The sequence below is a fragment of the Myotis nattereri genome, assembly GCF_964212035.1.
Source record: "Myotis nattereri genome assembly, chromosome: 1".
Taxonomy (NCBI): Eukaryota; Metazoa; Chordata; class Mammalia; order Chiroptera; family Vespertilionidae; genus Myotis; species Myotis nattereri.
The window spans coordinates 207,013,039-207,039,083 of record NC_138075.1 but is presented as its reverse complement, the minus strand read 5'-3'; the positions used below and the strand labels follow the sequence as shown (position 1 = coordinate 207,039,083).

The following is a 26,045-nucleotide window of genomic DNA, read 5'->3' as shown; positions in this document are numbered from 1 at the left end:
AATTTACTTTCTTTCATATTATGTCCTTGAAATCTGTATTTTACACTAAAACCACTCTCGATTTGATTTAATCACATTTCAAGTGTGCAATAACCACATTTAATTAGCAGTCCCCTTACTGGACAATGCATATAACATAAATGACGTAAGTGAGTCAAATACAATTTCTAAATTTCTAAAGCACTATTATATCATCAAGAGAGCCCTAAGTACTTAAGCAAAAGCAAAATGTCTTCAGCATAGTCTTTAAGGGCAGATATAGGCATACAATAAAATCAAACAAAAAATAACAATTAATACTTATTGAGCATTTACTATGTGCCAGACACTATTTTAAGGCATTATCTTACTTGATCATCACAAAGGCCTTTGAATTGGGTACTAGTAATGTCAGCATTTTACAAATGAGAAAACTAAGACACAGGGCAGGTGAACAAAGATTTAACCTAGGCAGTCTGACTCAGGGGCTATGCTCTTTTAAACACTACACTTGCTATGCTGCAAGAAAAATACCCAAAATAACAAAAGTTGGTGGATAACAGGTAAAATATGGAATAAAACAGCAAAAATTCTTTCTTTGGGAATTAACAGGTTTTAAAGCTGAATCATGTCACATAACCCTTTTCCACAAGAAGAGCCAATCTCCAACTAATACAATTTTACATTAGAATTTTTATTTTTAAATAATTATCACCACAAATATTTTTTAACTTTATACTGGTAATTTGAATATTTACTTATGATGCAGTACTAACGCTTAACAAAAAGTGAAGAATAATAAAAGAATTATTTTAAGGTCAAGAACATTCCAGTTTGTGTATTAATTTCAAGAGGCTGCACTCTGTTATTGAAATTCATTATATTTCCGATTTTATTATGCTAGTTATATTGTAGACTTCTTTTTAACAGTTTCATTCTCTTTTACATAGGAAAGGAAAAGAGCTTATCTTCTCTCATTCACCTATCATATCAAGGAATAAAAAAGTATGAGAAGATAAAACAGGCAAGAAAAGAGGTAGCTTCTTTCCTAATTCTCAATTTAAAGAAAATACTATGTAATACTGACCATCATATTAGATGGGTACAAGGTACCCCAAGATTTTTAGCTAAAGCAAGGGACACTGCTCACTTTCACCTGTCCATGCAATCAGCAGAATGATGTAAACATTGCCTAATGTTTATAAAAATTTCAGATAAAATGCTGGACATTTCTTTAGAAAATACTATTCAAAAATACCTGGTTTGAAATAAACAATCACACGTTAAAGAAAATCTGTGATGAGAGCTTAAGGTGTCTGACCCTTCTGTGTACCTAAAATCACCCGATAGCGACGGCCTTGACCCAGAGCTGAAGGCCATGGCTGTCTGCTCACTAACCATGGTGTCTCTGGAAAGCTTGATCACACCACCTTCAGTTACTTAATAAACCTATCAACATACTGTTTTTAGAATCCCTCCCACATATTCAAAGCTTCACCAAGGTAGCCGGGGCGGGGGGGGGGGGGGGGCCTCTTAATGCAAGAGTTCATTTACACAATGTACCTGAGCAGATATTTAGCAATAGAACAAAAAGGTTAAAGAGTTAATCTGCCATAATGAATAACTCAGCTAACCAAAAATTTTACAAGTAATATATTCCCATCACATACATTTTGTCTTTGATCTGAAGAACTTTATCAAATAAATTGTCTCAGGGAACTTACAAAGCTAATCTGTGTACTTCTTTTTTGTTTTTCTTTTTCTTTTTTCCTTTGATTGCCTACATGTCAGTCACTAGGTCTGGCCCTTTCATATCTATCACCCCATTAAGTCTTCCCAACAAGTCTATGCAATCAGTGTTTTTGCTTTAAAGAAAGGGAGACAGACTTACTGAGCATTAGCTCAAAGTCACACAGATGTTAAAAGGGAACCAAGGATGTACTCTCCAGGCAGAGCTTCTGACCTTCCAGTCTCGGGTTCCTTCTACAACACACAATGTTTTTTCCTATTTCATTCCCTGTTTACTGAACAATTTACCTACCATGTATACCTTCATACTCTCAAATAATGGCCCATACATGTAAGCAAAGTTTTAATGTTGCTCATAGCTCTACAAACCTTGACCTTTATTTGCAAATTCCAAAGAGAAGCACAAGAACATAACACACACTGCTTCTCTCTGAATCATTAAACACATCCAGTATCCTTACCTGTTTCTGAAATGTACGTAACAGGATCCTGCCGCAGAATTTTACCAGGCTTAGACAATGGCAATTTTTCTGGTTGCTTTTTGGCATTTTTTACCTGTACTGTCTCCTCTGACTCTGAATCTGTACATGAGAGGAAAATAAAACAAAACTTTGAAAGAAATGTAATACAGTGTTTTTAAGTGATTATTGTTAACCAACTTCTCAGGGTCATCCCTTTTGAAGCACATCTCTTCTGTAATTCTCACAGGTTACTTCTACCCAGTGGTAAGCCTTTTATTAGTTTTCTACTGCTATTGTCACAAACTTAGTAGCTCAAGGCAACACAAAGTTTTTATCTTACACTTTCTGTAGAAATCTGAGCCTCACTGGACTAAAATCAAAGTGTCAGCAGGACTGATTCCTTTCTGAATACTCTAAGGAAGAATCTACTTCCTTGCCTTTTCCAGTGTCCAGTGCCTGCCAGCATTCCTTGGCTCATGGCCCCCTTCTCCATCTTCAAAGCCAGGAACATCAGGTAAAGTGCTTCTCATGCGCCATCTCTCTGGTTCTCTGACCTTCCAGTCAATCTCTCTTTAACTCTCTTCTCCTGCTTCCCTTGTGACTACATTGGGCCCACCCAGATAATCCAAGACAATCTCTCTAATTTAAGGCCATGTGATTAACAACTTTAATGCAACCTACAACTTTAATTTCCCTTTGCCATGTAAACTAGGTTCCACGAATTAGGGCACACATCTTTGGGGACCATTATTCTGTCTACCACCACCTAGTCACCCAAAGCCCTTAAATATAAATCAGGACAAAGTGTAAGTACCCAGTATAGTGCCTTGCACTAAATAAGTGTTTCATGAACGTTAGTGTTCTTCCTCTTCATCGTGCATTTAGAAATCATATCTCATACTACTCTATATTGTATCCAAAAATTAAACTTCCAGTTTCCAAAATCAGATGGAAACTCATGGGAAATGGGGATATGTACTTCTTTCAAATTTCTTATGCCCTGGTCGGATGGCTCAGTTGGTTGGGGCATCATCCCATACACCAGTGGTTCTCAACCTTCTGGCCCTTTAAATACAGTTCCTCATGTTGTGACCCAACCATAAAATTATTTTCGTTGCTACTTCATAACTGTAATGTTGCTACTGTTATGAATCATAATGTAAATATCTGATATGCAGGATGGTCTTAGGCGACCCCTGTGAAAGGGTTGTTCAACCGCCAAAGGGGTCGTGACCCACAGGTTGAGAACCGCTGCCATAAACCAAAAAGGTTACAAGTTCCATTCCCCATCCAGGCATGTACAGGAGGCAACTGACTGATGTTTCTCTTTCTAAAATCAGTAAAAGATATCCTCGAGCGAGGATTTAAAAAAATGTTCTTACAATATACAGCAGTAAGACTCAATAATCACACAAGTACGTTTAGAATTGAGCCCAAGTTCTTTGTCGTCACTGTTAAAATCCTGACAATCTATAAATGCTTCCTTAGGTTACATTTTTAATTTTAGAGTTCACACCAGATGGATCTTCTCCACAAAGCAAAACCTAACACCTTCGGAGTCCTACCATTATTTAAAGATATAAAAAGCATGCATAAAGATTCATATTCCCTATCTTAAAATTATATTCAAAGAAAAACTTTACAATTGTGTTTGTCCTATTTTAAATGCAACAAAAAAGGACAAGCTCAAAAGCACAAAAATTAAATTTTAGATCTGTTTCTAAAGCAATATTCTAAGGCACTATTTTTCAAGTTAAGCTTCTCAGAACCTTAGCTGGACAAGAAGATGATATTTTTTAAAATAATATAATCAAAGTAATTGGAGACATGCTACATATACTATACATAATATATCCCTCTCTAAGAAAAATCTCTAATGCATTAATATAGATAGGCTCTGATAAAGTCTGCAGTATAATAAATTGTTTTTTACTGTATCAAGCACAGAGCCTTCTCATACGAGCACCTATTACGATCATAGAGAGCTGTGTGTCTCAGAACATCAGTTTGAAAAACTCTGTTCTAAAGGATAGAAAATAATTTTAAAACTTTAAAGCTCCTCAAAAGAAATATTACCTGAATCATAGATGATCCTCTTTTTCCTGTTTGGTTGCTTCTGTTTAGAGTCATCATCTTTACAAGAACTATTTACCTATAAACATCACAGTATAATTAGAACACAAAGAAGCCTATATAACTTAGTATTTTCCTCATTAGATTTAGGCTCAGTGCTTCTCAACTAGAAGAAATTGTGTCCCCAGGAGAGTTTTGCTTGGCAGCGGCAGGGGAGGGGAGGCTAGGTTTAGTGACATCTAATGGATAGACTAGAGATGTTACTAAACATCCTATAATGCACAGGACAGTCATCCACCAAAAGAATTATCCAGCCCTAACGGGTTTGGCCCAGTGGATAGAGCGTCGGCCTGCAGACTGAAAGGTCCCAGGTTCGATTCCAGTCAAGGGCATGTACCTTAGTTGTGGGCACATCCCCAGTAGGGGGTGTGCAGGAGGCAGCTATTCGATGTTTCTCTCTCATCCATGTTTCTAACTCTCTATCCCTCTCCCTTCCTCTCTGTAAAAAAATCAATAAAACATATTTTTTTAATTAAAAAAAAAAGAATTATCCAGCCCAAAATGTTAATAATGCCCTGATTAGGCTAAAGAATAGGCCAGACAATAATTGCATCAGATGGAAAAGAAAAAGTTATAGAAAAGCTATATTATTTTTCAGCTCCACTTTCAACACTAATCTGTGTATAATAAAGAGTAAAAGGATGTCAGATATTACAGAGCATTAGTAAAATTAAATAAAACCAGGGGAAAAGGTATTGTTTACATGTTACTTATACATCACATCTCTAACATTCAAATTTTCCCAAAAAGCAGACAGGAAAAAACTGACTATAATCAATTATAAGGTAGGATTCTATTTCTAGCCCTTATAATAAAACATCAAAAGTATAAAAATAATCCACTAACTTGCAAGGAAATGAGAAGAATAAACCATTATAATCCAAATACACCACTGGACTAGAGAACAGAAGCAATTACTATAATTCAACAGTAAGAGAAGAGGGTATCCAAGAAGGGAGAGAGCCACAGAAGGAAAGTCCAAATCCTTTCAATAAACTTAGCCCAAGTCTGGGACTATCTCCTAAAATATGTATGCACGAAACAACTCCAAGTGTCCAGCTAACATTAAAAGAATTGGACAAAAATTTCAGCTGTTGCCCATCACAGGGAATACAAGAGTCTAGAGTTTGAGTTTGGCAAAGTTAACTAACTGCCTGCTAAATCAAAAGAATCCAAAGTACCTACACTATATCATTCACGCTGTCCATGGTGAAAACCAGGAGGATACAAAGAAATAGAAAATGTAGCAATGATTGTCAATATTATGTATCAATTTGACTGGGTCACAAGATGCCCAGATATTCTGAGTGTTTCTGTGAGTTAAGTTTTGGGATAAGTTTAACATTTAATGTGATAGAGTAAGGCAGACTGCTCTCCCTAATGTGGGTGGGTCTCACCCCATCAGGTGAAGACCTGAAGAAAACAAAAGGCTGACCCTCTCCTAAATAAAAATTCTTCTTCTTTCATGACTGTCTTCAAGCTGAAACATCAGTTTGTCCTGCTTTCAGACCTGAACTAAAACAGGCTCTTCCTGGGTCTCAAGCCTGCCACCCTTCAGATTGGGATAACACCACTGGCAATCCTGATTTACAGGCCTTTGGACTCAGAGTTGAACCTCACCATCAGCTATACTGAGTCTCCACTTGTCAACTGTAGGTCTTGGGACCTGTCAGCCCATATAATCAAGGGAGTCAATTCTTTATAATAAATCTCTTTACAAATACACACACACACACCTTACTAGTTCAGTTTCTCTGAAGAACCCTAATACCGATTTTGTTACTGAGAAATAGAGTACTGCTATAACAAATACCTAAAATCTGGAAGTGACTTTGGAACTAGGTAATGGTAGAGGCTAGAGGAGTTTTGAGGTACATGTTAAAAAAAGCCTAGACTGCTGGAAAGGGACTGTTGGTAAAAATATGGACGTTACAAATGATTCTGGTCTGACCGGGGTGGCTCAGTGGTTGAGCATCAACCTATGAATCAGGAGGTCACAGTTCCATTCCCAGTCAGGGCACATGCCCGGGTTGCGGACTCGATCCCCAGTGGAGGGCATGCTGGAGGCAGCCAATCAATGACTCTCTCTCATCATTGATGTTTGTATCTCTCTCCTTCTCCCTTAAAATCAATAAAAATATATTGTTTTAAAAAAGTGATTCTGGCAAAGTGTCAGGGATAAAAGGTGAGAACTATAGAAAAGCCTCTATCATCTTAGAGAATATATGTATCATCATGAACATAATGCTGGTAGAAATATAAACATTAAAGGTCATTCTAGTAAGGTCTTAGGCAAAAATGAGGTTATTGGAAACTATAGGAAAGGTGATGTGTCATTTATACACACACACACACACACACACACACACACACACACACACATATATATAAAAAGCCTAAGCGACCATTATGATGGAACACCAGAATGACTGGAACGACTGGTCGCTATGACATGCACTGACTACCAGGGGTCAGATGCACAACTCAGGAGCTGCCCCCAGCCCGCAGGCCCTGATCTCCGATGGGGCCTGCTGGCCAACCTCCTGGTCCCTCCCCCTGGCCGACAGACCCCAATCACCTGATCGGGGCCAGGCCCCTGGGCTGGGATGGGGAACAGGGGGTTGGTGGTGGTGTACGCGGCCCCTTTCCCAGGGGGCTGAGGGCCAGCTCCCTCCTTGGGGCTGGCGGCCAACCTCCCAGGTCCCTTCCCCCACCCCTCCCGCCCGCCAGCAAGCCATGATCAGTCCACTGTCCACCTACCACAGTGGTGGTTGGGCCTTCCCCCTGGGCAAGAGGCCCCGATTGCCCTATCGGGGCCAGGCCCCAGGCTGAGATGGGGAACCGGGGGTGGGTGGTGGTGGACGCAGACGGCGAGGGAAGAGGGGGGAAGCAGGGAACCATGTGGTGGCAGCAAGGGAAGGGGGGGGAGAAAGAGAGGCAGGGAACCTGATCTGTCCTGATCGCTGACCAGGCCTAGGGACCCCACCCATGCACGAATTTCATGCACTGGGCCTCTAGTCTATATATATAAAAGCTAAGCAACCAGAACGACCTGTCAACCAGTCACTATGACATGCACTGACCACCAGGGGGCAGACGCTCAATACATGAGCTGCCCCTAGTTGTCAGTGTGCTCCCACAGCCAACCTCCCACAGCCCCTCCCCTGCTGGCCAACCTCCTGTGGTGACTCCTCCCAGCCGGCCGGCCCACCCCAGATGGCTCCAATCGCCGGCCAGGCTGAAGGACCCCACCCATGGACAAATTTGTGCACCGGGCCTCTAGTTAAATGATAAAACTCTTGCCCAAGGAGGACAGGCAAAAAAAAATAAAGCTTTCCAAAGCCCTTTCCTCACCAGAAGTCCAATACCATTCACCTGGGTATAGGGACTCATGTCTCTCTATGAGCAAACTTTGGTCTTAAAACAAAGTTTTTACAATTGAAAAGTGTTCCATCTCTACCTCAGAAAAGCATATGAATTCAGTAAGCCATATTAATTAGAAATAAATATTAGCTCATTACTTTTCTTCTTCCACTGCTAAATGAGTTGAAATCTGTATTTACTCAAGGCTCCCTCACGTCCTATCAAGTCTAGGAACTGAATTGATTTAACCTTTCGTACAATTCTAAATTGTATTTGGAAAACTTACCTTGATTTCCTTTATTCCTTTCTTTGCTTTTGAAGTTTCTTCAGCAGACTTTGTTTTCTCATTCTTCTTTATTGTTTCACTTGCAGATTTCTTTCCACTTGGTATAACCCCAAAGAATTTCCGAATATCCTAAAAGTAAAAAAGATTCATAAGTAAACATTAACAGCATAAAATTATAATTTCAATTGTAAAAAGGGACACCTCTATACACACACTGGTTTACCTTGAGTAATTTCTTTTTTGTTAAATATATTTTTATTTATTTCAGAGAGTCAGGGAAAGGGAGAGATAGAAACACCAAAGATGAGAAAGAATCACTGATCGACTACCTCCTACACGCCCCCACTGGGGATCGAGCCCACAACCCAGGCATGTGCCCTGACTGGGAATCAAATGTTTCATAGGTCAATGCTCAACCACTGAGCCACGCCAGCCAGGTGAGTAATTTCATTATGGTGACATAGTTCCATGTGTAGCAGCATTCTTTTTATATGCAAAAGTGAACTGATAAAATTACCTGAGTTAAAAATGATTTGCCTAATGAAAAACAGTATTGATTCTAAGAATAGGGCCAAAAAAACCAAGTGAAATTTTTGTTAACAATAGCACAATTACTAAAGTAGCAAGTAATAGGTATCTATTGTTCAATCATGCACATACTCAGCTCACCATACCAGGCACAGTAGCAAAGAAGATGAAGAGTTGAAAAATATAATCCTTGCCCACAGGATTTATAATCCAGTTTGAAAGAAGAATAACCATAACAACCCTGATCATTTAAGACTTTAACAACTAAGAACTTTGACATTCTTTTCCTTTATATGAGTTTTCCAAGTTCTGAAGAAAAAAATTTTGATGCTTATTACAATCTTCTCTTTAATTTCTCTACCCCCTCCCAGTGTTACACTGTATAATTTAATCATACACTTACAATGTAATTTATAATTAAAATCACTTCATTTTCTTATCCATACATATTCTTCCCTACCCTTTTAGATTTTAGCTTTGAATCAAAAAGCCTTGGTTTAAATCTTTAATTTACTGCCTTCTATCTGTGTGTGACCCTGGGCAAGTTACTTTAATTTATAAGTCTGTTTCTCATCAGTAAAAATAGAATTAGTAATACCTATTTTATGAGAATTAATTATAGCATCTATAACAATTTTGGCTCAGTAAAAAGCTTCCCTTCCCCCTCCTTTATGAACTATTATCCCTTCATACCCTGTAACATCTCCATTTACAAACCTCTACTCATAGTCAAGGGTATCAGGAACAAAAAATAATGAGAACCTAGGATCTGAATTCCAACGAACTAGGTTCAAGAACCAATTGTACCTTCTTCCCGCTTCTTATTCTTGGTGATTATAATTTTGAATTTTCAAATCCTTTTTACCTGTTTCAACCTATCTCTCTTTATTGTGGTGAGGAAAATGCCTGTAAAATTATTTTGTGAAGTATAAGAAAGTTAATTATTTCCTACACTAGAGGCCCGATGCACAAAATTCATGCATGGGGGGGAGGGGTGTGTCCCTCAGCCCAGCCTGCACCCTCTCCAATCTGCGACCCCTTGAGGGATGTCTGACTGCCCGGTGGGATCGGGCCTAAACGGGCAGTCGGACATCCTTTTCACAATCCAGAACTGCTGGCTCCCATCCACTCTCCTGCCTGCCTGCCCAATTGCCCCAACCACTTCTGCCTGACAGCCGGATCACCCCCTAACCACCCCCCTGGCAGCCTGATCGACACCTAACTGCTCCCCTGCTGGCCCAATTGCCCCTAACTGCCCTCCCCTGCCGGCCTGGTCACCCCTAACTGCCCTCCCCTGCCGGACTGGTCGCCCCTAACTGTCCTCCCCTGCTGGTCCGGTCACCCTTAACTGCCCTCCCTTGCCAGCCTGGTCGCCCCTAACTGCCCTCCCCTGTAGGCCTGGTCACCCCTAACTGCCCTCCCCTGCTGGCCTGATCGCCCACAACTGCCCTCCTCTGCCGGCCATCTAGTGTCCACATGGGGGTGGCCATCTTGTGTGTTGGAGTAATGGTCAATTTGCATATTATCTCTTTATTATACAGGCTATGGGAATAATTGTCATTAAAATGTCCAAAACCCAAAACAAGTGTTTTATGTATGTATACATGTGTACACACACACACACACACAGATTTGTGGCTAAGCAATAAACAAAGCAGATAAAAGAGGTACATGGACATGTTAAATTCTGCCAAAAAGATTGAAGGCTTCCCTGGTTTTAAACCCTCTTATGTAAATTTCCCAATATAGGAAAGTCACAAATCTATCCTAATAAAATCCAAGTCTAAAAAATACTGTTTATTGCCGAAACCGGTTTGGCTCAGTGGATAGAGCGTTGGCCTGCGGACTGAAAGGTCCCAGGTTCGATTCCGGTCAAGGGCATGTACCTGGGTTGCGGGCACATCCCCGGTGGGGGATGTGCAGGAGGCGGCTGGTCGATGTTTCTCTCTCATCGATGTTTCTGACTCTCTATCTCTCTCCCTTCCTCTCTGTAAAAAATCAATAAAATATATTTTAAAAAATAAATAAATAAATAAATAAATAAAAAATACTGTTTATGGCCCTAGCCAGTTTTACTCAGTGGATAGAGCACCAGCCTGTGGACTGATGAGTCCTGGGTTTGATTCCAGTCAAGGACACATACCTCAGGGTTGCAGGCTTAATCCCCGGTCCTGGATGCGTCAGGGCTCATGCAGGAGGGGAGGCAACCAAACGATGTGTCTCTATCACATCGATGTTTCTCTCTCTGTGTCCCCCACTTCCTTCCTTCCAGTCTCTCTAATAGATGGGAAAATACCCTCAGGTGAGGAGTAACAAAAATAAAATAAAAATACTGTTTATGAAATGGATACCTCAGCTATGAAACTGAGACATTTGTGTCAGGTGCTAAAGAAGAGAAGGATGACTTGACCCAGTGATCCCACTTCTAGGAATATATCCTAAGAAACCCTAAGCACCAATCAGAAAGAATGTACGCACCCCTATGTTCATAGCAGCACAATTTACAATAGCTAAGATCTGGAAACAGCCTAAGTGCCCATCAGCAGATGAGTGGATAAAAAAGCTGTGGTACATTTATACCATGGAATACTATGCAGCAAAAAAAAAAAGAGAAGAATCTCTTACCCTTTGAGACAGTATGGAGGGACCTAGGGAATATGCTAAGTGAAATAAGTCAGTCAGAGAAAGACAAGTATCACATGATTGCACTCATATGTGGAATCTAAGTAACAAAATAAACTGATGAACAGAGTAGATCCAGAGACATGGAGCAGAGTGTGGAATCTCAGAGAGAAGGCAGGGGAGGATGGGTGGGTGGGAGGTAATCAACCAAAGACCTTGTATGCATATATGCATGACCCATGGACACAAACAATAGGGTGCTGAAGGCCTGAGGCGGGGGCAGTCAGAGGGTCAATGGGGGGGGGGGAGGGGGGAGGAGACATCCTATCTAATAAAAGACAAAAAGGATAATTGACCGTACGTTCGCTATGCTTCCCATTGGCTAATCAGCACCATATGCAAATTAACCGCCATCAAAGATGGCGGCTAATTTGCATATTGTGGGCAGGGCTGGCCAGCACCAGACACCATCCGGCCCCCATATGCGGCCCTGGGTGGCCGGGCTTAGGCAGCACGATCGCATCACCTAAGCCCCACTCCAGCCGGGACCCCCGTGTGCCACCTAAGCCCCATGCGCCTAAGCCCCACCCCCAGCCAAGACCCCCAAGTGCCGCCTAAGCCCCACTGCCAGCTGGGACCCCATGGTGATCCCAGAGCAGGCAAGTGCGGAGGGCAGGCGGCCCCCAGGTGGGCCTGCTCCTGAGATCGCCATGGTGATCCCAGAGGAGAAAAGTTCCCCACAGGCAGCACCCAGCAGGGCCTGCCCCTGGTCTCTGCAGTGATCCGGTGATTCATGAGCAGGAAAGCGCAGCCTGCAGGCAGCACCCCACCCTGGCCACAGCTCAAGGGAGAGAAAAACGCAGTGGAGGCCAGGAGCCTGAGAGATCAACACAGAGGGGCACCTGCTCCAAGCCTCCACAGTGTGGCTGGGGGCAGGCCCCCAGCAGACTCACACACACACACTCACACACACACACAGCGCCTGCTCTGAGCCTCCAATGTGGCTGGGGGCAGGCCCATAGCGGACACGTACACACACACACAGGACGCCTGCTCCGAGCCTCTGCTGCCAGACTGTGGCCGTCAATAGGACATCCACTGAGGGCTCCCGGACTGTGAGAGGGGCAGGCTGGGCTGAGGGAACCCCACCCCCCAGTGCACGAATTTCGTGCACCGGGCCTCTACAATAAAGAATAATTTAACAACTAGAGGCCTAGTGCATGAAATTCATGCACCGGGGTGGGGGCCCTCAGCCCGGCCTGTGCCCCCTCACAGTTCAGGACCTCTTGGGGGATGTCCTCCTGCCAGCTTTGGCCTGATCTCTTGGTTGCAGTCTGGGACCCCTTGCTCCTTACTGCCCACCTGCAGCAGAGGTGGGAGAGGATCTTACCACTGCCACTGTGCTCGCCAGCCACGAGCATGGCTTCTGGCTGAGTGGTGCTCCCCCTGTGGGAGCACATTGCCCACCAGGGGGCAGCTCCTGCATTGAGTGTCTGCTCCCTGGTGGTCAATGTGTGTCACAGCAACTGGTCGTTCCGCTGCTCAGTCAATTTGCATATTAGGGTTTTATTATATAGGATAATAAAGAATTATTATTCTTTATTTCAACAATAAAGAATTATTTAACAGAGGAGGAGGAGGAGGAGGAGGAGGAGGAGGAGGAGGAGGAGGAGGAGGAGATAGGTAATAAAGAAAGTCTCAGTCTTCTGTATAGCTTGCACAGAACTGAATTTGAGGCTGACAACTACTTACGTTACTGCTTCTGGAGGAAATGAGAATTTCACATTAGAGTTTCACTTTTGAAATTGCCAAATGATTCTTCATTTCAAACAGTGGTGATTGTGCAAAACACAGACACACAGACACAGAGTGCACATGCACCATGGAAATACCAAAACTGAAGATTAATAATCAGGTTTAAAACAGCGGTGTTTTTCAATGTTTTAGAACCACAAATGCTTAAAACCGCAAAGAGAAAAAAACAATTCAGGAAATGAAATTGTTGGTAAGGTTGAGTAACTGCTGAGCTCTGATTTCGGTTTGTACCACACTGCTCCGCCTCCACACTGTGACAACCTTTCCTTCCTAAGTAATTCTATTCACACCCCCTGTCCCTTCCTTTCCCTTTAGTCTACCCTACGGGCCCACACTCCCCATGCCTTATCCCTGATGGCAGCAGAATAGTTGAAGAAATCACAGCATCCTGATCCAACGGAACACAAACTAAAAATCTAAGCTTTGGGAAAAAAATTTTCATCAGAGTGAGAGCCATTTTACTCATACCTTTAGTATTACCTCTAACGTGAGCAGCCATCTTGTGTATAAACATCTAAAAGACAAAGGTCACCAATCTGGCCTAACACTTTATAGAATGTGACTTCACCTTAGTCTTCAGTTAACACTCTCTGTTTAGTATTCCAGGTCTTCAAAGATTTAAAAAACTGTTGAAGAACAAGTCCAGTGGCTAATCATGTCCCAAATAATGAATCTAAACAGCAGAATAAACAGGAAAAGGCATGAAATTTTAAATTTACTTTTGCAATCTTGGCACAGAGAAGGCCTTCCAAGCAAAACATCAAGGCTAGAGACCATCCATAAAAACAGATTTGACTACATAAAAATAAAACAAAAGATGCCATAAACAGCCCTAGCTGGTTTGGCTCAGCAGATAGAGCATCAGCCTGCGGACTGAAGGGTCCCAGGTTCGATTCTGGTCAAGGGCATGTACCTGGGTTGCGGGCACATCCCCAGTGGGGGCGTGCAGGAGGCAGCTGAATCGATGTTTCTATCTCATCGATGTTTCTAACTCTCTATCCCTCTCTCTCCCCCTTCCTCTCTGTAAAAAAATCAATAAAATATATTTTTTTAAAAAAAACACGCCATAAACAAAGTTAAAATACAAGAAATTAATTTGAAAATATCTACAAACATCTATGTATACTAACAAAAGGGTAATATGCTAATTAAACCGACATCTTCCAGACAAAGCCACAGCTGTGAGGGCTGAGGGCCGACAGCGCGGGCTGGTCTGGGGGCGCAGCGCCTTTCGCATAGGGGCTGTGGGGGGTGCGGGAGAGGTCGCAGCGTGAGTCCAGTCCAGTCCCACCACCCACGCTGCGGCCCCTTCTTCCCCAGAGGTGGCAGCAGAAGGGGCCACAGCGCCTCGGTCCTGGAGCCTCCACAGAGGCTGAATGGGGTGCAACCACAGTGCCTCAACCTCCCACAGCCCCTCCCCCAGCTGGCCTGGCCCCAGATTGCCACCCCCCTGACCAGGGGACCAGGGGCGGGGCCAGCACTATGAAGCAAGGGCTAAGGGCCGGCAGCCGTGTCAGCCAGCAGTGGCAGCAGCAGCAGGGTGATGGGGATGGCGTCTTCGCTTGATCAGCCCAGTTGACTCCTGCAGAGGGAGGCTAGACTGCAGCTTAGACCCACTCAGAGTGGGCCTAAGTCGTCAGTAGGACATCCCCTGAGGGCTCCTGGACTGTGAGAGGGGACAGGCTGGGCTGAGGGACCCCCCACCCAGTGCATGAATTTTCATGCACCAGACCTCTAGTCCTATCTAATAAAAGAGAAACACGGTAATTAGCCATACCTCCACTACCCTTCCCATTGGCTAATCAGGGTGATTTGCAAATTAACTGCCAGCCAAGATGGCGGCCGGCAGCCAGGCAGCTTGAAGCGAACATGAGGCTTGCTTGCTTCAGTGACGGAGGACTCCAACGTTCCCCACCTGCCGCTGCCAGCCTCTGAGCTTGCAGTTTGAAACATTGTTACAAATATAGAAGCTAAACAAAACCCCAGAAACCTGCTTTCAGCCAGCCGGGATCTCAGAGCTGGAGTTGAAACAGTGTTTCGATTATAGAACCCAAACAAACCAGATATCTGCTTTCAGCAGCGGAGGCCTAAGAGCTGGAGCCAAGCCTCAGAGTAAAGCTGGCCCAGAATTAAAAAAAAAAAAAAAAAAAAAGGAGCGGTTGGGAGCTTCAGTCACTCGCCAGCCTGAAAACAGCCCTCAGCCCCACACCCAGACTGGCCAGGCACCCCAGTGGGGACCCCCACCCTGATCCAGGACACCCTTCAGGGCAAACCAGCCAGCCCCCATCCATGCACCAGGCCTTTATCCTATATAGTAAAAGGGTAATATGCCTCCCCGCACCGGTAAAAGGAGCGGTTGGGAGCTTCAGTCACTCGCCAGCCTGAAAACAGCCCTCAGCCCCTCACCCAGACTGGCCAGGCACCCCAGTGGGGACCTCCACCCTGATCCAGGACACCCTTCAGGGCAAACCAGCCAGCCCCCATCCATGCACCAGGCCTCTATCCTATATAGTAAAAGGGTAATATGCCTCCCCTATCGGTCCTACTCTGTGAGTGACAGGGGGAGCTCCTCAACCCCCTGATGGGCCCTGCTCTGTGCGTGACAGGGGGGAGCTCCCCAAACCCCTGATGGGCCCTGCTGTGTGTGTGATAGGGGAGAGCTCCCCAACCCCCTGATCGACCCTGCTCTGTGCATGACAGGGTACGGAGCCCCAACCCCCCTGATGGGCTCTGCTCTGTGAGTGACATGGGGCAGCACCCCAACCCCAATTGGCCCTGCTCTGTGCATGACACGGGGTGGCGCCGCAACCTCCCCATCGACCCTGCCTTGAGCGTGACAGGGGGCGGTGCCCCAAACCCCCAATTGGCCCTACCCTGAGCGTGACTGAGGGTGGCATCGCAACCTCCCGATCCGCCCTGCTCTGTGCATGACAGGGGGCGGCGCCCCAACTCCCCAAGCAGCCCTGCTCTGAGCCCGACCAGGGGCTGCACCTAGGGATTGGGCCTGCCCTCTGCCACCCGGGAGCAGGCCTAAGCCAGCAGGTCGTTATCTCCCGAGGTGTCCCAGACTGCGAGAGGGCACAGGCCAGGCTGAGGGACCCCCCTCTGCCCCCCACCCCCGAGTGCACAAATTTTTGTGCACCAGCCTCTTAGTATAAATATAAAAGGCTAATATGCAAAGTGTCCTCTCAGGAGTTCAACCAGGAGACCGGGAGTTCGATCGCTTGCTATGACGTTTGCTGACCACCAAGGACCGGCGTGGAACGAAGGGAGGCTCCGGCCAGCAGCCAGAAAGCCCCGATCAGCCCAGATCACCGGCCAGACCTAGGGACCCTACTTGTGCACGAATTTCATGCACCAGGCCTCTACTGCTATATATAAAAGGGTTCCTACAAATCAAAAGATAACCCAATAAAAAATAAATAAAAGCTACTAATAGGCAAATTACTAGTATGAAAGAAATGTAAATATCCAACAGACATAAATAGATGCTCAACTTCACAAATAATAAACAGATAAGTTAAAACTGGATTATTTTTCTCTAAGTTTTAAAAGACTGATAATGCCCAAACTTGTCATGAATGTGGGAAAACAGATGCTCACACACTACAAATGCTGATAAAAGTAAAAATTGGTGCAGCCTTTTCAGAAGACAATCCAGCAATATTATCAAAATTATAAATGTGCACACCTTTTTTCTCAATATTCCATTTCTAAAAGAAATAAAGTTTTTCATGATTTTACTTACAGCTATTGGACACAGATTTATCTCTTTTGATGATCATCCATAGTAAACAGGGCAAATATATAATGATACATCTCCATTTTGTAGATGAGCAAGTGGAACTGTAAGTCAAACACACACAGGCGTTTGTTTTTTGCCACTTATTACTGATGAATTACTTGATTTCTCTGCCCCTTTGTTTCCTCTGTTGCCACCTGCCTCGGTGGATCCCTATGGGAATTAAAGGTGGCCCACCAAAACCTCCAGAATGAAACCTGGTCCTCCTATTCCAAATCTTTTTCTTAGTTTTCCACTTGACCATGCCTGCCCCTTCACAGTTGTCCTGTAATTCTAAGGATCCATACAAAAGTAGCCATCCCCCTACAATTAGGAACATTGCCTTTCCTTCTGATTATTTCTGATACATTTGATCCTGTATGCTTAGACAGGCACTGTGCCAGGGACTTAAGATGGGAACAGGAAATAGCACTCATGGAGCTACCTGGGAGACAAATTAGTATATAAAGAATTAAATATGGAACAGTCCTAAGAGCTAATCACAAGACTAAGAGTACCAGAAGCACCTGACACAGAGTGCCTCAGGGATAGCTTCTCAAAAAAAACACCACCAAGAAATCAGTATGGAGGTTTCTCAAAAAATAAAACAGAACTACCATATGACCTGGCAATCCCACTTCTGGGTGTTTATCCAAAGAAATCCAAAGCGCTAATTCAAAAAGATATATGCACCCCTATATTCATTGCAGCTATATTTATAATAGGCAAGATATGGAAAGCATGAAAGTGTCCATAGATAGATAACTGGATAAAGATGTGGTACATATATAAAATGAAATATTACTCGGCTATAAAAAAGAATGAAATTTTACCACTGCAACAACACGGATGGACCTAGAGAAGATTATGCTAAATGAAACAAATAAAACAAACAAACTCACAGATATAGAGAACAAACTGATGCTTGCCAAGTGGGAGGGGTACTGGGGGCTGCATGAAAAAGGTGAGGGGACTAAGAAGTTCAAACCAGCAGATACAAAATAGTCATAGGGATGTAAAGTACAGCATAGGGAACAGGGAATACAGTCAATAATATTGTACTGTATGGTTTCAGGTGGGTACTAGACTTATTGGGGGAACCATTTAAGTTATACAAATGTCTAACCACTATGCTATACACCTGAAACCAATATAATATTGCATGCCAATTGTAATAGAGAAAAAAAAATTTTTTTATATTAAAAAAAAAAAAAGAAGCCCTAGCTGGTTTGCCTCAGTGGATAGAGGGTCGGCCTGCGGACTGAAGGGTCCCAGGTTGGATTCCGGTCAAGGGCACATGCCTGGGTTGCAGGTTTGATCCCTAGTAGGGGACGTGCAGGAGGCAGCAGATCAATGATTCTCTCTCATCATTGATGTTTCTCTCTCTCCCCCTCTCCCTTCTTTTCTAAAATCAATAAAAATATATTTTTTTAAAAAATGGAACCAAGGAACTTGCCCTGGGTCCTAAAATGATTACCAAGAGACTTTTGATAGTCACAGAAATCTAAATTTAAATACACTGCTGCAAGTTCCATAAAGCAGGCTTGTCTATCTTACTCACCACTGTATCTCAGGCACAGGGTCGGCACCTCAGATGACTAAACGCTTAATTAATATTCAATGAACACATGCGCAGTTATTCCTGAGGTCACTGACCTTCACACCTGGGCTCAGGGATATTCTTAATTATGTAAAATAAAATTCATGGTAGATTTGTTTTTAAAGATTGTATATTAAAAGAATCTTTCATTAGGATTAAATTTTGCTGTGATTTTACCAATTGCTTTAAGAAATTTTAAGTATTAAACTAACACTTATTGTGTATTATTTCTGAAGTAAATTATTAAAGTTGACTTATAATTGATCCCTATAATAAGGACTCTTGTCATATTACCATATTGTGGCTACGAAAACCAAAATACTTTCACTTTTAGTAGGCTACTTCCTCTTCTTAAAATTTGTTTTTAGCCAAAGAAGGTTTTTGGGTTTTTTTTAGAAAATCACAAATATCTCTTTATATAATCACTATTAATGATAAGTAAAGTCAAACACAGGCCTCAAGAACTTACCTAAGGAAGATACCGGAGAGTGAAAAAAGAAGTGCAGTTTGAATAATCTTTGAACAATAACAGTTTCAAGCTAAAAATAATTTTAAGTGCCTGCATCAACTTCCTCCATTCAATCATTTATTTATTCATTCACCAAATATTTAGTGAGAACCTTCTATGGGCCAAGAACTATTCTTTGTGCTTGGAATAAACAAAACAGGCAAAAATCTCTGTTCTCATGGAGCTTTCATTCTATTTTCTGCTTTTGGTCTTTCTGCCTTTAGAAAGTGAGGCAGAACATAGGAAATAAAGAACAGACCAAATAAAGCACAGCAGCGGCCCGGGAATGGGGACTGGATGATTCTGGGAGACACAGTGCATAGAAACTGCTTCCCCTGCTTGCTCTGTCATCTATTCAGTATACCTCAGAGGCAGCTCCCAAGGTAATGAAAGATCTACTTTCATTCTTACGTGTGTCAAGATAGATGTGTAAGAGTCTGAAGTTATAATATTTGCATCATGAGCCTTAAACTACTCTTTCAGTGAAATACTGTATCACAAAAAGTTTTCAGGTACCTGATCAAAAAATATAAAACACTGGTAAAATTAAACAGAAAATGTTTATCTAATTTAGGTTTAAAATAAATAAGTTCTTCAAACCTTCTTGGGATAACTAAAGCATTTGAAACTGTTTATGCCCTATATAATGGTTTATTTCAACATTTTGAAATTTTCATCAGGGATAATGTACTGTGATTACGGTTTTTATTCATCAAGACATCAAATTTTACAACTGACTCCTGGATCTTAAAAAATCATATTTAAACTATTCAAATAAATGTTGTTTTTTTTTTTTTCAGTCCTCACCCAAGGATATTTATTTTAATTGATTTTTAGAGAGAGGAAGGGAAAAGGAGAAAAACATGAAACAGTTACCTCCGATACATGCCCCAACCAGGGATCAAACCCACAACCTGGGTATGTGCCCTGACCAGAAATCGAAACCACGAACCAACTGAACTACACAGGCCAGGGCTAAACATTGAAATTAAGTTCACATCAAAAATACACCTACAACCTAATAGAGTAAATACTGTATTTCTCTAGGCTAATTATTCATTGTCATTAAATATTCAACAGCTCAGACATAAAGTCATGCAGAAAGGGTTAGAGGTGTTTTTATACCAATAAGTTTTACATTCTAGTTCATTTCTCTTTTTTTGGATTTACAAAGTTTATTTGTACTTATTCATTCATTTACTGAAAATGTGCCATGTGCCAGGCACTATACAGCAATTGCCTATCCTAGTGGCCCCTATCTTTGCCGAGCTTATATGCTAGTATAGAAAGTTGTCAGTAACAGGTTGCCTATCTATTAAAAATATGCCAACCTGTGTGCCAAGGAGGCAAAGTAGGCAGTCTTTTCACTAACCATACAAGTCATTTTTATAGAGGTCTGCATTCCGGACCTCCTCTGAGCTCCATCATGTAGCATCTACTCCTACTCGATACATCTCTGTCCAAATTCCCAAAGGTCCCTCCAACTCCTAACATCCAAACTAAGCTCATATTCCTCCAAGACATGTTTCTCTTCCCTTATTCCCAACTTCATGCATAGTACAATCATTCATCCAAAACGGAAAATAAGCAGTTTTTCCTCCTCGCTCTGACCCTCCGCCTAATCATCCTATCTAACCTATGTCCCAAGTACTGCTGTCCTCTTCACTCTATTTCCATTGCCCCTGCCCTGATTCAGGGCTTCATTTGTTTATTTATTTATGTATTTATTTATTTATCAAATCCTTACATAAATGATTTAAGCGCCTTTAAAAAATTAACTTACCCTAACCGGTTTGGCTCAGTGGATAGAGCATTGGCCTGCAGACTAAAGGGTCCCAGGTTCGATTCTGGTCAACGGCAGCTGATCAATGTTTCTCTCATGTTTCTCTCTCATCGATGTTTCTAACTCTCTATCCCTCTCCCTTACTCTATGTAAAAAAATCAATAAAATATATTTAAAAAATTAAGTCATATGTTTAAAAAAAAAAATTAACTTATGCCCTAGCTGGTTTGGCTTAGTGCAGTGATGGCGAACCTATGACACGCGTGTCAGAGGTGACACGCGAACTCATTTTTTTGGTTGATTTTTCTTTGTTAAATGGCATTTAAATATATAAAATAAATATCAAAAATATGTCTTTGTTTTACTATGGTTGCAAATATCAAAAAATTTCTACATGTGACACAGCACCAGAGTTAAGTTAGGGTTTTTCAAAATGCTGACACGCCGAGCTCAAAAGGTTCGCCATCACTGGCTTAGTGGATAGAGTATTGGCCTTTGAACTGAAGGGTCCCGGGTTCAATTCGGTCAAAGACTTATGCCCAGGGTGTGGGCTCCATCCCCAGTAGGTGTCATGCAGGAGGCAGCCAAGCAATGATTCTCTCTCAATATTGATGTTTCTATCACTCCTCCCTTCCTTTCTGAAATCAATAAAAATATTTTTTAAATTAACTTATTTAATTCACAAAACAACCCTATGAAATTTTTTAACCTCAATCTACAGATGAGAAAATTAAGAATGCCAACAATACATTCTCTAGTAAAAGTTTTGAAATTTAAGTTGCTCCTAAATGTAAGCAAAAAGACTTTTTGCATTTTCCTACCCTAAGGTGTAACTAACAATTCTATAACACTGTCAGAGAGAAACAATGCCCATCAAGTGGCCCAAGTGCGATTTTAATAAACATATGCCAAGACAAAGTACCAGACTTCTCCAAGTACTCAGAAAAACTATTTTTCAAAAGTCTGCTATCCAAGGACTTAAACGTAAGACAGGAAACCATAAAAATCTTAGAAAAATCCATAAGCAGCAAAATATCAGACATGTCGAAGCAATTTCTCCACCGATATGGCTCCTAGGGCAGGGGTGGGCAACCTTTTTGTGAGTGCATGCCGAAACAAGCAAAATCTCTGACTCAAAATTCTTCTGCGTGCCAACCCTAATTTTTTTTTTTTTTAAATATATTTTATTGATTTTTCACAGAGAGGAAGGGAGAGAGATAGAGAGTTAGAAACATCGATGAGAGAGAAACATCAATCAGCTGCCTCTTGCACATCTCCCACTGGGGATGTGCCCGCAACCCAGGTACATGCCCTTGACCGGAATCGAACCTGGGACCTTTCAGTCCGCAGGCCGACGCTCTATCCACTGAGCCAAGCCGGTTCTGGCCAACCCTAATTTTTTGAGAACATTTTACACCTACTTGATATCTCTTAAGGTGTACATATGTGAAGAACATTGAAGAAATAATAAAATTCATTCGAGCGACAAAAACACAGTATATGATGATGAAAAATACATTTATTTTTTAATGTATACATGTACACTGATAGTCCGACAGAAAACTTTATGATTCTGTTTGATATTATCAGTAGGACTTTCGCTGCTGCATCACTGATGACAGAGATTTTACATCAGGTTTATATTTCGTGACCTTCAGAGATATGCACGAGCTACTACTTTCATCCATTAGGCTACTCCTATTACGAGACTTAACAAAATTCATCACTGAGAACAAAGATTCACAAGCGTATGTGGATGAAACCAAAACACTGGTCGGATCTAGGAAGGCAGGGAGAGTTAAGGCAGAGGCATAGAAATTGCTCTTCCCCTCTCTCGTCAATCCATGTGTATATGGTCTTTAAGATAACTTCTTATGTAAAATTATTTATTTATCTAAGATGCACCTACACTGAATTTATCTGAAAAATAAAAAAGTCGATATTAAGAAAAAAATTGTAAATGGAAGATTATAAGAGAGGGTTTCGCGTGCCAGCAAAGGTTACTGGCGTGCCAGCTTTGGCACGCGTGCCAGGGGTTGCCCACCCCTGTCTTAGGGCAATGGAAACTGAAGAGAAAATAAACAAATGGGACTGCATCAAAATAAAAAGCTTCTGCACAGCAAAAGAAACCATCAACAAAACAATAAGAAAGCCCACTGCATGGGAGAACATATTTACCAATGTTACCTTTGATAAGGGTTTAATCTCCAACATTTACAGGGAACTCATACAACTTAACAAAAGGAAGATACACAATCCAATCAAAAAATGGGCAAAGGACCTAAATAGACACTTTTCAAAAGAGGACATACAGAAGGTCAAAATACATGTGAAAACACTAGAGGCCCAATGCACGAAATTTGTGTAAGGAGCTCGGCCCAGCTTCGTCTGGAACAGTGGTTCTCAACCTGTGGGTCACGACCCCTTTGGGAGTCAAACAACCCTTTCACAGGGGTCGCCTAAGACCATTGGAAAATACATATATAATTACATATTGTTTTTGTGATTAATCACTATGCTTTAATTATGTTCAACTTGTAACAATGAAAATACATCCTGCATATAAGATATTTACATTATGATTCATAACAGTAGCAAAATTACAGTGATGAAGTAGCAACGAAAATAATTTTATGGTTGGGGATCACCACATGAGGAACTGTATTAAAGGGTCGCGGCATTAGGAAGGTTGAGAACCACTGGTCTGGAAGGTCCTTCTGCTGTTCGGTTTAATTAGCATATTAGCTCTTTATTATATAGGATCCTCAAAGTCACTAATCATCAGAGAGATGCAAATCAAAATGACAATGAGATACCATCTCACACCTGTCAGAATGGCTCTCATCACCAAATCAACAAACAACAAGTGCTGGCGAGGATGTGGAGAAAAAGGAACCCTCGTGCACTGCTGGTGGGAATGCAGACTGGTGCAGCCACTGTGAAACCAGTATGGAGTTTCCTCAAAAATTAAAAATGGAACTCCCATTTGGCCCTGTAATCCCACTTCCAGGAATATATCCCAAGAAATCAGAAAGGATATATGCACCCCTGTGTTCATAGCAGCACAATTTATAATAGCTAAGATTTGGAAAGAGCCTAAGTGCCCATCAGCAGTGGTACAGCTATGCAATGGAATAATATGTTGCTGTAAAAAAAAAAAATGAACTCTTACCATTTGGAACAGCATGCATGGATGGACCTGGAGAGCATTATGCTAAGCGAAATAAGCCAGTCAGAGAAAGATAAATACCACATGATCTCACTCATTTGTGGAATATAGTGAAGAACATAAACTGATGAACAAAAATAGAGCCAGAGTCATAGAAGCATCGAACAGACCATCCAACTTAAGAGGGAAGGCAGGGGAGAGGAGGTTAAGAAATCAACCAAAGGACTTGTATGCATGCATATAAGCATAACCAATGGACACAGACAGTGAGGGCATGTGCTAGGGGGTGGGAATAGCTGGGGAGAGGTCAATGGGGGGAACAGAAGACTTACGTAATACTTTAAACAATAAAGAATTTAAATTTTTCTAAAAGATTAAAGAAAAAGTCTGTTGTCCATACATTTCCAACTTGATTGGTTATAAATCTATCAGTAGTAAGAGATAAAAAATTCTGCAGTAAGTACTCCTCAATCCACACTGAGGAAAGTTGTCATAATATCTTTAATTTCAAAAGGCCAAAGTACAAATGTAGATATATATTTATTCTGACATATAACCAAACAGCTCTAATTACTTTTTTAGACTGCTAATGTGCTCAATCAGTAAATAAATTATACTTATCAAAATGCAAAATAGAAAGCAAATTGTGTCACTGTCTTCATTTACCTTTGAAGAATACAGGATTTTGTACAAAGTAAGTACTGCAGTGCTCTGAAAACTAGTTACCAAAATATTATATTTCAGTTTTTATTTCTCTATTTTGAGAACAAAGAATTATAAAAGTTTGATTATTTTAACATAGTATATCAAATACACAGCAGAAACTGATTAGCAACACACATTTCATAAAATCTATCCAAATGCAAAAATTTTTTATCTTGAAAACCACCAAAATGCTAAACTATATCTGTCTAATATATTTGTTGGATATAACCAGTAGCAGCAAAGCAGAGACAAACTATGAAATAATTTTATATTATTTAAAATTATATTAAGGCCTTATACTTTGAAAGCAAAAAGCTGTTGGAATGCTTTCGCATCACATTAGGAATAAGACATGCCTTTTGTCACTTCTATCCAACACTGTAGAAGTTCTAGCAAAAGCAATTAGGCAAGAAAAAAGAGAATAAAATAAAAAGCACTTAGATTGAACAAGAAGTAAAATTATCTCTATTTGCAGATGAAATAATCTTATATATAAAGAAATCCACTTTAAAAACCATTAGAATTACTAAATGAGTTCAACAAGATTGCAGGATATAAGATCAACATACAAAAGTCAATTGTATTTCTAAACTCTTGCAATGAACAATTCAAAAGTGAAATTATAAAAACAATTCCATATACAGTATTATCAAAAAGAACAAAATACAGCCCGGGTGGCATGGTTCAGTGGCTGAGCATCAACCTATGAACCAGGAGGTCATGGTTCAATTCCCAGTCAGGGTACACGCCCTGATTGTGGGCTCAATCCCCAGGGTGGGGAGTGCAGAAGGCAGCTCTCCAATTATTCTCTCTCATCACTGGTGTTTCCTCTCTCTCTCTCTCTCTCTCTCTCTCTCTCTCTCTCTCTCTCTCTTTCTCTCTCTATCTCCTTTCTGAAATCAATTAAAATGTTTTTTAAAAAGAACAAAATACATAGAAACAAACTTAACAAAAGAAATATAAAGGAAGGAAAACTAAGATGGCGGCATAGATAAACACCGGGAAATTTTCGCCTCACACAACAATTGAAAAATACTGCAAAGGTCAGAGCAAACATTATCCAGAACAACCAGAAGCCTGGCTGAGTGTAATTTCTACAACTAGAAGGAAAGAAAAGCACGCTGAGAGCCAGAGGAGCTGCGGAGGCTGAGTGCAGAGGTACGGCGGCGGCTCACGCGCGCGGAAAGGGGGTGGCACCTGAGGACGCGGCTGTCTTTTTGAATCACAAGCTCCCGACTGCTCTGAACTCCGGTTCCGGGAAGTCTCTGGGGACCCAGGACTTATACGGGGAGAGGCTGGTCTGTCAGGCGGCAGCGGGCGAACTTGAGGGCGGCTTCCCCTCAGAGGTGCTTGCAGCCGTTACCAGGACACTGAGACGCGCGACTCCGGGCGCAGAGAATCACCGTAGCTGTTTTCTCCGCCCTTTGACTCCTTGAGACCCCGCCCCACCCAGGCTGCGGCAGAGGCTTTTGCATGTGAATGTACCTAACCACAGCCCAGCCAGGGAGACCCGGAACTTCCAAGAGAAGGCCCAAGGCCCCGAAGCGGCTTGCATTGCTTCAC

General features: G+C 41.9%; 1 protein-coding gene across 1 annotated transcript in view; it reads right to left on the bottom strand.

Moving 5' to 3' along the window:
* The window catches only part of RFC1 (replication factor C subunit 1), an 81,711-nt gene that overhangs the window by 46,398 nt on the left and 9,268 nt on the right, over positions 1–26,045 (bottom strand). Inside the window, exons 2-4 of the mRNA XM_081093048.1 lie at positions 7,972–8,100; positions 4,266–4,341; positions 2,190–2,309 (exon numbers count right to left, since the gene is read on the bottom strand). Of these exons, the coding sequence (XP_080949174.1) occupies positions 2,190–2,309; positions 4,266–4,341; positions 7,972–8,100 (325 nt within the window). The remainder of the gene's footprint in view (positions 1–2,189; positions 2,310–4,265; positions 4,342–7,971; positions 8,101–26,045) is intronic.